The sequence below is a fragment of the Pimephales promelas genome, chromosome 18 (genome assembly GCF_988280905.1).
Source record: "Pimephales promelas chromosome 18, fPimPro1.hap1.1, whole genome shotgun sequence".
Classification (NCBI taxonomy): Eukaryota; Metazoa; Chordata; class Actinopteri; order Cypriniformes; family Leuciscidae; genus Pimephales; species Pimephales promelas.
This window is the reverse complement of record NC_142786.1, coordinates 31,362,521-31,374,813: the sequence shown is the minus strand read 5'-3', so window position 1 is coordinate 31,374,813 and position 12,293 is coordinate 31,362,521. Positions and strand designations below refer to the sequence as shown.

General features: G+C 35.3%; 1 protein-coding gene across 1 annotated transcript in view; it reads right to left on the bottom strand.

Annotated features, from left to right (window-relative positions):
- Window positions 1-12,293, bottom strand: part of myo1g (myosin IG) — a 49,759-nt gene that overhangs the window by 15,615 nt on the left and 21,851 nt on the right. Inside the window, exons 17-21 of the mRNA XM_039680719.2 lie at window positions 10,829-11,052; window positions 10,605-10,749; window positions 8,342-8,446; window positions 6,285-6,398; window positions 402-559 (exon numbers count right to left, since the gene is read on the bottom strand). Coding sequence (XP_039536653.2) covers window positions 402-559; window positions 6,285-6,398; window positions 8,342-8,446; window positions 10,605-10,749; window positions 10,829-11,052 — 746 coding nt within the window. The remainder of the gene's footprint in view (window positions 1-401; window positions 560-6,284; window positions 6,399-8,341; window positions 8,447-10,604; window positions 10,750-10,828; window positions 11,053-12,293) is intronic.

The following is a 12,293-nucleotide window of genomic DNA, read 5'->3' as shown; positions in this document are numbered from 1 at the left end:
TTCTGTGAAATTTGCAGCGTTTCTGTATTTGGTTTGCGTTGTGAGTTGTCAAACTGATGAAGATGTTTTCTTAATTTGCTGGTGTTTTTGCTATTTGTATGCATTTTTCTTCAGTTGCAGAGCATTGAGCTCTCTCAGCCACCGTAATTTTCAGCAAATATCTAAAAATGTCATCAAATAAAATATATTCCTTACACCTTGAATATATGTGTATGAGTATGCATTCCTTAATCATTTTTTTAAATTATTACAATTACATTACATACAAATCAAGGTAAAAAAAAGTCTATATATATATATATATTGGCCCTGTTTAAATCCTGAAGACTAAGAACAAGCAATAGTAAAAATGATGCCCGCATCACATGTGCAAGGTGGAGATTACTGCCATGGACTCTTACCTTTTAAAGTGGTCTGTAAGGACGCCCACCAGCTCCCCTACGCGGTCTTGATTTGGGTTCAGTTGACCTCTCTGCAAATGCACCAGAAAGTCATCCTGAGAGGCAGTATGTAGCGCCACCATCTGGTCACACCCACTTGTTACGCTTACACCAACCACCTGTGGGTTTGAAGAGAGTGTAAAACAGCAATACAAACACATGAAACCATGTTAACACGTTGCACAGCATGCGTTGGTGCACAATGGAGTCCAACAAATCCATTTGTCTGGCATTCAGTCAACCTTTGCCTTTGCAAACCCACAGTCAAAAGCTCATTCAAAACAAAATCACTTCCTGTGTTTCAGCACATGATTGACTCAGTAACCTTGAGAATGAGTAATGTGCTGGAAATAATCCTGAATGAATGACTTGATTGTTTCAATTACTCAAAAAGTGTGACCAATCGAAGTTGTGCGTCAGAAAACTGTGTGTGTGCCTGGCTGGTATGCATGATTTTGAGAATGGAAACAGCCCTGGGGATGCTGTTTGCATGTTCGAGATCGTGAATGGCCATGTGCATGCGTGTTCTTTGATATGCTTTTAAAAAAAACAATGAATGTGCAATTTTCATCTAATCATATGCTCCCTACAAAAAAGGATGTCCTTCACAATATACCACCAGCAGATAATGTCATTTTAGTGTTATTTATACAATAATATAGCATTTATGAATATTTTGAAAAAAAAAATCATTTTTATATTTCCTGTTTTCAATTTTTTTTTTCAAGAAATGTTTTTTTATATTTTATATTATATAATTATTCCACAATTACTTAACTCAGCAGGTGTTGCAGTTATTTGCTTGGAAATCAAATCACTATTTTTAGACCAGTTGAACGAATTGTCAGTCTGATCAAAAAGTCAAGAAAGACTGCACATATAAAAGCACGAGTGCACTGCATTGTGGGCTATACAATCATGCCTAACCAGAAAATGTGTTTATTGTGCATAAATGTGTATATTACAAATTTGATACAATCACTTTGCTACTATTTCCAGAAGCTTGATGTCATTTTTCTAAACTCTAACTCTAAACTCTAATGTTCAAAACATTGCATTGTGCATTCACATCTTTAAAGAAATCTTGCACAATCATTGGTTCAAAAAACAAATATAAACATAACAATAGATCACCCACACACAAGCAACCGATTGTCATTGTTCGTACAATCATTTAATATTGTAGAACAAAATAGGTGATGCAGGTTTCATTATACATTATAAAGCACTGCAGTAGTAGAGAGAATACACACATAGTAGAATCATTGAACAAAGTGTGTGACGTATTGATGCAAAACACTACAGTACAATCACAACAGGTTTATTGGAATCAAAAATATATAATGGATATTGCAGTCGAATTGGTTCAATGAATCTCGTTATCTTGAAACTTTCGTGATTTACTTTACTGTAAACATGGAAGATTGTGTGTCTGTTTCCATACAACTACTGTACATTAAGAGAAATGCAACAGTTACTTATCCTTATGAGCAGTTGTATCAATTGATAGTTAGATCATTGTAAAGAAATGAATAGACACTCATTTGAAATGTAAAGTGTGAATTGCTGTTTGAAATAGTAGTACTGTGATGTTAAGTTGTGTCATATTGAACAGGTGATTTTTGTTGAATAGGGCTGGGTATTGAGACAAATTTCACAATTCGATTCGATTTCGATTCACAAGCTTGCAATTCGATTCGATTCAATATTGATTATTTTGGATATCAGTTACAATAAATGGCAAATTTTCTCAAGGAAATCAAATCTCTTAACTAATGCTGTAAACTATGGGAGTCTAGTTGTAGGCTTCATTAGCCTAATATGAAAGTAATAATTAACTGTTTTGTAGCTATACAAACACTTAAATTACACTTTTATTTATTTTTATAATAAGATTATATGAAATATAAACATTTAAATGTGGCTGTCATAAAAACTTGCCAGATTTATTCAAATATGCATTAAATATTGAAGAACATTAAGATTATAATGCATATGTAATATGGTGTATATATTTAGCAAAATGCTCCTCTCTAGAGTTATTTTCTCTAGCTGACTAATGAGTTTATGTGGGTTTTCTGAGGTAAATATGACGATGACATTGATTACAAGCTGTTTAACTGACGTCTTTCCACGGTTGAAACGCTGATTGAGCGAATCAATGTGACATGATACGGATTTCGATAAGTTGTACTCTATCTTTAACACACTTTCAGATGCTCATTCATGTTTATTTGGCGCTGTGACTGGTATTATTAAGCCGGAAGAGAGATCAGCGCTGCTGCTTCCCCAGAGCGATCTCACGCCACAGCGCCAAAACGTTATTTCTGTTTTTGAATTTTTAAAGAAAATGGACGTAATTAGAAATTTGAGACTTTGTTTCATATCAATAGTAACAAAGGACAAAGATTATTGCGATTTTTTTTTCGATGCGCGAACAGGATGACTACAGTAATTGATCCTTGAGATTTAAGAATCGATATCGGTCTGTAAAAATGAGAATCGATCAATATCGAGAAATCGATATTTATTACCCAGCCCCATCGTTGAATGAACAAATGATCAAGTTGAAGTTGTATGTGTATTGTATCCAAGCAATTGAGAAAAGGGTTAGAGATTTGAAAAATTTGCATTTTAATCATTGGTTGTGAGTTTTGTGTCTAGAGTTAAAAATGGTTCTGAAAATAGAAATAAAGTGATTGTAAAAAACTGTATCTACTATATACTGAAATAATACTAATATAATACATTTATACATTTTTATGAACATATTCCATTTTTTTTCTGAGGTTATAAATTATCTAAAGCCTACTGGCTTTTTAAAAATCCTGATTTCCCACCCAAAAAGCTTTGTTTGTTTTTTTGTTTGTTTACTTTATGTATACCTGTAGGTAAATTTGTTTTACAGTGCAATGAGGGACTCCCCAGGACCCCTTTTTAGGGGTCTTTGCGTGTTTGTGTGTGCATTGGGTTCATTAAAGGCTAGTGTGTGTTTGTGAACGGTTATGAGGTGCGTCACCGCTGTGCCTGAAAGGAGGAGAGTGATCAGGCAGCGTTAAGCCTCTTTACTGCCACTCGGATGAACACACACTACCACACACAAACATGTGCACACACACACACACACCAAAACAGGTTAAATCACTTTGTGCCTTGTGGTATATGCAGCTGACCTTGCTGTCTGATATTTTGAGAAATGAGGGTGGGCCAGGAAACACTGCGCTGTGTTCAAGTCAAACAGACACTCACACACACACTCACACAACTCTATCGATAACTTTGACTATATCGTTTAATTCTTATTCTATGAATGACAGAGAAAAGATAACGCTGGGATCACCTTCAGAATGACTCTTTCCAGCTGATGAACGTTAAAAATATTGACAGCCAATCAGAATCCAATTTAAGTCAACACAAGCAATTAAAGTGACAGACGACAGGTTTATAATAAACAGACCGTTATTGTTCATTGGTGCAGATGCTTATAGAGTTATCATTATAGTTATTACTGACACAATCAGCCTCTGTGCCCTGCAGAGTCCTTGTGAGATTAAAACCACAATGTACTGGGCTGTCACAAAACGATATCCTTGTCTGGGACTGCCTGAATCCATCCAGTGTGGTCTGGCCTGACCGGAGAGGGTGGGAAAAGTTCATAACATGCACTTGGATGGTGACCCAGTAAGTGCAGGGCTGCTGGCAAGGCTGTGAGATTATAAAAGAGTAAATCTCATAAAGCCTGTCAGGACATGCCCATTATATTGCAGTCCAAAATCAAAAGAAAGAAACATATTTGGTTTAACAAAACTGAAGCCTATTTTTAGACGGCAAGACATTATTTTCATGAAAATTAAGCACACTCTCTTCCATAGTCTCATTAATTAAATTGTATTTAAATTTGGCTTAAAAAAAAAACGAATACAGTTTAGAGCCCGACCGATAAAGGATTTTGAAGGCTGATACCGATACAAATATTTTTGGGTTTTAAAATCCGATATATCGGCCGATATTTTTTTTTATTAAATATTGTTGGATTTCACACATGTGTAAAAGAAAAGCTAACTTTTCTGCACAAGATACGTTTGATACTTTTTCTCTATGTCTCGCAAGTATAACTTACATTTTACAATGCAGGGACTGTAACTAGAGATATGCGAGTAATAAATACAGTAATAATTACTTTATTTAGGCAGAAAAAGTTCATTGTGGTTTCCAAGCTCATTAATGTTAACATTAGCGGTCTTCCACTGATGATAGTGGCGTTAGCTAGCTTTGTGGTTAGCTAGTCTATGATGAGCCATAATTTAGCAATAGATAACATCATACTGCAAATTGTAAAACATACATTTTCAATATAACAGGCCAGGGAGAGATGATTGAAGCGTGTTTTGTCCATTTTAATTTTATTTTTTAAATATTCATTTATCGGCCATTATAACTGCCGATACCGACATTTTGGAAAATGCCTAATATCGGCCGGCCGATATATCGGTCTGGCTCAAATACAGTTATTTTAATATTCTAAATTACACGTGGTTGGTTGACACGTGGAAGTTTAATTATAACAAGTGCTGTGAGAAAAGGCTATAAATCTCCACCTCCAGAATCCTCACACGCAATATACGTTAGCCTACTAGCCGAGACGCCTCCAGTACAACTGGAATTAAAAACATTATTAAAAGCTTACCGCTTTGAATCGAGCTACGGCAAGCAATGAGTTTTGAACACCGGATGGTTACGTATTTTCCCAAATATGTATTTTTGGATCATTTTTAACCCTAAAAAAAGCTACGGACTGACAGGAGAATTAAAATCTCCTGAAAGACATGCTAACATATTACAATATACACACACGTGTAGTTCACATAAATCACAGTCTTTCATGCGGAGACTCTCCTCATGTGTTTGCAATTTGAATATAATGATGCATTTAAAAGTAAATCTTTACAAAAGTTCACAATGCTGTTGCAGATGCAATATAAACATTGAATCAATACATTTTCGTCAGGTTAGATACTGATAATTAATCACTCAAACCCTTTTATCTCGTGTTTGTAGTTCTAACCGAATCCTCGTCCAACGCGCGATGGGTTGTGGGCAATATCAGCCGTAATTCTAACCAGAAATAGTAGACCATACGGGTATCTTTGGGACGCTCATTTCAACGTACTACCATTTGGGATGTACCAATTCTATTTTCGAACACTATTTAGGACGGATAAATGCGAATTGGGACGCAGCATATGTGTGCATAATTGGCATAATTCAGTATTATACTGCAGATGTTGCTGGACTGCCCAATCACATCTCTCTATCTCTCCGAGACGTCTGGCCCTGCCCCGCTAGAGACGTGTAAAACATACAGATATGGATAAAATACAGGTTTAATGTGTGTGTGTGTGTGAGTCTATGCTAAGGGGAGCTTAGACTGCAGTGCTGCAGTGTGTGACCAAATCCCTCTCTAAATGTATCGCATCTGAGAACGGATACAGAAATGTAGGTCAGACACCTCACACACAGACTGTTCTGGTCCCTGAATTCACTCAGTTTGCGAATGACCCTGTTAAGCCATCTGACATCATTTCCGGTCATATGAAGTATTAGTGCTGTCATCTAATAAAAGAGACCAGTTGGTAGTTGTAAACAAAAATCCAAAGAGAAAACGTGACTGCGGCAGACAGATGCATTGACCCACATTGCACGGTTGGATGATAACAAAAAAAACCCAGACAATTACAGATACCAAGATGTGTCTGCTTTCTTTGTTTAAGTCTTTGCTGTTTTACTTTACTCATTTCTGCATGCATGTAGAAGTGTAGGTGACCATGTGTGTGATATACTTACTGAATCAAGAGATATTCGTTTTTGCACTTTAAAGTGTTTTTTGGGCTCCAGTCTGTAAATATGCTTGTCGGTGATTAGTAGAGCTCTGTCCTTTGTGTTGTTGAACCAGTTGAGCTGAAAAAAGAGAGATCAGGAGAGAGAAAAAGCAGAAATGGGGTAAACTAGCTGCCTCTGTCTGAGCCCGACTAAGTTAATAACTTACAACAATATTCAGGGCAATATGAAATGCATTAACACTGTTGATAGGTTTATGTACTGCTCTAATATTGTACTGCATGTTGCTGCCTTTAAAAATAGCCTGTGAAATTGGGTTGGTGGTGTGGTTGAGTCTCGCTGGGATGGAAAGATAAACTGGACCAAATGGGAGCAACATCTATAGATGCAGTGCTATGATAGAGTGTGTAGTTTACAGTCTTTGCTTAAGGCATTAAAACATTGAGAGCTTTGCTGTGCCACGTTGTTCGATGGTCAAAGCTCAGGTGTGAGAAAATGAGAAAGTGAATGAGACTTGGAGATACACCGAGAGAATGAGAAAATATTTGTGCCATGTTTACTCGGTAAACGCTTATTTGTATTGTTAGCGCTTATTTGTATATTTGTACGCTTGTTTTTCTTGTTGATAGTACTGATATACTCTATTCACACTTACATTTTAGTTTTTTATTTCTTTGTATCCATTGTTATTGTTATTTTACAAAAATTGCTTGTATTCCATTGACACGGCTGTAAATTTAATTGATTTGCTAATATATCTTGTTTACCCCATTTGCACTATTTTAGGAGATATACACTATTTGCACTATTTATTTGTTTTGATAAATACTGGCCTGTTGTCATTTTACTTTATTGATTATTCTAATTATTATGACATTATTAAATATATATTAGAGCCAGACTGATTTATCGGCAGGCCGATATTATCGGCCGATATTAGGCATTTTCCAAACTATCGGTATCGGCAGTTATAATGGCCGATAAATGAATATTTCAAAAGTAAAATAAAAACGTACAGTACGAAACACGCTTGAACCATGTCATGAGTGTTGGAGTTGTATAGTTTTTCCTCCAGAGGGCGCTCTACACCATCCCTGTTGTCAACACTCGTTGAGTTGGTCGAGACATAACTTGCTTGAATATCAATTATAAGAACATCCCCATCAGTTCTCTTAACTCAAATAAGTATGACAAAATTTATGACTATCATGTCCAGTTTTGCTGCTGTTAAATAAGCCGAGATTGAAGCGGAATCAGCTAGTAATATTTAAGTTTATGTGACTGAATTATTTCTTTAATAGCGCGTGACAGGTATAGCAATGAGACATAACATCTCTCCTCGGCCTGTTATATTGAAATTGTATGCTTTATAAATTGTATAACATAAATAAAAAAAAAACAATTAATTTACATTATGACGTTATACATTGCTAAATTATGGCTCATCATAGACCAGCTAACCACAAAGCTAGCTAACACCACTATCATCAGCCTGTTCTGTTGTGACAATAAAAGAAACAAGTTTCTTTTTAAAATGTATTATCATATTATTTTAGTTAAAACTCATGAATAACTACAAATAACTAATGTTAGGGAAATCTGTTAATTTTTTGTTGCGCGGGAAAAAAAAATATCGGCCGATATATCGGATTTTAAAACCAACAAATATTTGTATCGTGTCGGGCTCTAATATATATTTATATATATATGGCGTACTAATAATATTATTTTAATATCGTTTATTTAAATTCCATTCACACTATTTTTATTTTATTTTCTGATATTGCTTGTTTACTCCATTGACACAATTGTTATTTTTAGTATTTAATTTGGCTTGTTTACTCCTTTAGCACTATTGTTATTTTACATTATTTCTCAATTTAGATGTTTTCTCTCTTCACACAAAATATATTATTGTATTTGTTATTAATTAATATTGTTTGTTTCACTCTGTTAACACTATTGTTCTTTTTTATTAGCTAATAAAATATATATATATTAGTTAGCCATTAGCCAATGCTTTTGTCATTGATAACAGTGAAATAGAATTTTAAAAAGCCTACCATCCTGACAGAGCATGAAAAGAGGACCTGGGCGTATTGGTCTTTGTTCTTCAGCTCTTTAGTGATGCGCACAAAGTTGGTGCTCGTCAAAGGAGAGTCCTTTGCCTGCGATGGAGAGACACGTTGGATTTATGACAACATTCAGTCACACAAGAAACATGCATAATTATGCATCCATGGTGTCCTTGATGACAATTCAAATCAATCCATGATGGATTTAAAAACAGTCATCAGCGTCACCAGCCCACTCGACTAATGCGTCAAACAGATATGACACCTTATCTGCAACAACAGATTCCCAACTGAGCTTCATGAATAAGCTTTTGACTCATTTAGATGATCTGAAAACTTCAAAGCTCATCTGCCATAGCCGATATACACTGTGATGACAGGAGCGAGCATTCAGCATGCATCTTTTGAGCTTTAAAAATGTGTTATGAAATACAGAAATCACAATGAATCTCTTGCTGCTGAGGAACAAAAAAAATTGTATTTAACACAAGCTCAAGGACTCACTCTCTCTATTTCACTCATTCACTGGAGGCAGAATAAGTTAGTAATAACCCTCAGGGATTTTGACTTTATTTCAAGAGATTTTGCTTGTCCTCGAGCACAGAAAATACATAAATGGATTTGGTAAAAATAAATAAATAATGGTAACACTTTACAACAAGGTTTCATTTGTTAACATTAGTTAATTAATTAATTAATTAACAAGAACTAACAATTAACAATATATTTGTTCACACTTTAGATTAGGGTCCAATTCTCACTATATGACAGTTAGTAAGGTAGTTGTTAATGGGATGTAGAATATGGTTATGCAGAATAAGGCATTAATATGTGCTTTAAAATTCCTAATAAACCGCCAATATCCAAGTAATAACCTAATAAGTGACTATTTAATAGTGAGAATGGGACCCTAAAATAGTTACCTATATTTTTAAAGCATTCATTAACCTTTTTTATGTTAATTAATAAAAATTCTAACATTAAAATTGGATTAGTTTGAAATGAAATTGAGAATTGGATTTAGGGTCCAAATTTTAGTTAATATATTATCATGTTCAATTTAGTTCAGTGAATTATCTAAAGTTAATATTATCTATAAAAAAAAACATGTTAATAAAAGCTGAGATTAACATTAACTAGGATTAATAACTGCCATAGAAGTGTTGTTCATTGTTAGTTCACTATTGTAAAGTGCATAATTCAGTGATCTTTAGAGTTTATAAAGGGAGGGCTCTTCTCTTGCTCTTTGGTTTATTGTCCATTCACAATCTGAACACAATCTGCTGATAAGTACACTGCAACGTTTCTGGATTGACAACCGTATTTAAATGTGCGATCGAATCAGAAACTGTGAAGATTGGCAGTGATAACTAACAATAAGCTCATAGACGTGTTTGCAAATCTTGGCCATGATTGACTAAAGTAAAGCGAGTAGATGCAAGCAGTAGATGAGATCTGCTGACCAGCAGTTTGTCAACTGAACAAAATTATGGCTGAACCATGAATTAGTGCTTAATAATGATGGGCTAAATGTGTTATGTCCCCTACAGCCTTAATGTCATTATGCTCATACAGACTTATATAAGTATATAACTATATATAACTTATATATATACTTATTATACTTATACTTACTTCCATATTAGGAAAAAAGGTAACACTTCACAATAAGGTTCATTAGTTAACATTAGTTAACTACATTAGTTAACATGTACAATATGTGAACAATACTTCTTCAGCATTTATTAATCTTAGTTAATATTAATTCCAACATTTACTAATACGTTATTAAAATCAAAGGTTGTATTAAAGTTAACATTAGTTAATGGACTGTTAACTAACATGAACGCACCATGAACAGCTGTATTTGTATTAACTAACATTAACAAAGATTAATAAACACTGTAACTAATGCATTGCTCATCGTTAGTTCATGTTACTTAATGCATTTACTAATGTTAACTAATGAACCTTATTGTAAAGTGTTACCGGAAAAAAATATACTATGGAAGTCAATGAGACCAGAAACTGTCTGGTTACTGATATTCTTCTAAATATAAGAAAATCGTCTGGATGGATTCGAAAACGGTAAAACCCAACTGTTTAACTCTGGGGGAGTGGTAAAATGAGCCTATTTGCAAAAAAAGTGGAGTATCCCTTTAATTAAACTGAAAACTGAAAGCTTAATCAATGTAAAAAAATGTAAAGTTAAAGCGAAGGTTCAAAATGAGCAACCGAATGAAAACCTCACATTGGCCAAGTAGTCTCTCTCCCAGGCACGGCTGTATCCCCAGTCCACTCTCTCCCCGCTCAGGGCTGACAGAGCAGCTACTTTAGCCCTCACCTCCGCCATGTCAGACGGGGGAATGTTTTTGATCAGCTGCCTTGCCCACCATCTAAGAGAGAGGCAGTGAAAGCATGAGGAAGGGCCAAACAATTAAGAAAAAGACATGAAGATGGAAACCAAAGTAATACCGGTGATAGAGGTGTTGTGTGATTCTGTGGAACTGCACCAGGGCCGCAGGTGGCGCCGGCCACTCTACGCTCTTCCCGTAGTCGGCCATGTTTCGAACATTGGCGAAACGTCTCTCCACTTCCCAGAAGTGAGCCTTCACCTTATAGCATTTATAATGCGCCATTATGGTATAGATGGCCCTAATTTTCCTACAGCGCATTCGTGCTAATGCACCTCTCCATACCTGCAGAAAGACACAAATACAGGTTGAATGTGAGGGAAACCCTTTGAAGACACCAAACACTCTAAACTGGGATTAGGGGTGTAAGATTTTCGAAACATGCACTGTTTCAAAACAGGTTAATTCATTCCTTCATTCAGGTCATTTCCTCAATCCTCACACTACATAGGCACTTGAAGTACATCGAGTGAATGATGATTTAGTGAGCGAGCGACAGAGGTTCAGGTGGACAGAAACATGCCCATCTGCTGTCCAGTACTGGGTTTCCCTGCTGAGTTTTCACTCCAGTTTAAGCCAGGCAGCATTAAGTGGGACAGAAGTTAAATCAGGGCAACTCGCACTGCAGATAAATAATTGAATGCAACTAAAATAATCCACCAATCACAAACATTATCACAATTACTGTTTTCAGACAGCCTATATGAATGAGTGGGAAAAACTTGCAGAGCAGACCTATATTTGTATGAGCCCGGTCTAATCGTTCAAAGCAGATTTGAAACAATAGAAATATGACACACATATACAGTGATGTGAATAAGTTTGGACACCCATGCTAAAATTGCCTAAAAAGAGGAATAAAAAATCATCTTTTGGATATTGATCTTAATGCCTTAATTAGAAAAATGAGGAAAACTCCAACCTTTAAGGACACCAATTTTCTTTGTGAATGAATAATGTATCATAAATAAATAAATGTTTTCCCTTTAAATACAGGGTGCATAAGTCAGGACACCCCTATGTTAAATTCCCATAGAGTCAGGCAGATTTTTATTTTTAAAAGCCAGTTATTTCATGGATCCAGGATAATATGCATCCTGATAAAGTTCCCTTAAAATATCCCCACATCATCACACACCATTCACCACACCTAGAGATTGGCATGGGGTACTAACTGAAGTAAAACCATGCCAATCTCTAGGCATGGTGAATGGTGTGTGATGATGTGGGTCTTTATCAGGATGTATATTATCCTGGATCCATGAAATAACTGGCTTTTAAAAATAAAAAATCTGCCTGACTCTATGGGAATTTAACATAGGGGTGTCCTGACTTATGCACCCTGTATTTTAAGGAAAAACATTTATTTATTTATGATACATTATTCATTCACAAAGAAAATTGGTGTCCTTTAAGGTTGGAGTTTTCCTCATTTTTCTAATTAAGGCATTAAGATCAATGTCCAAAAGATGATTTTTTATTCCTCTTTTTAGGCAACTTTAGCACGGGTGTCCAAACTTATTCAC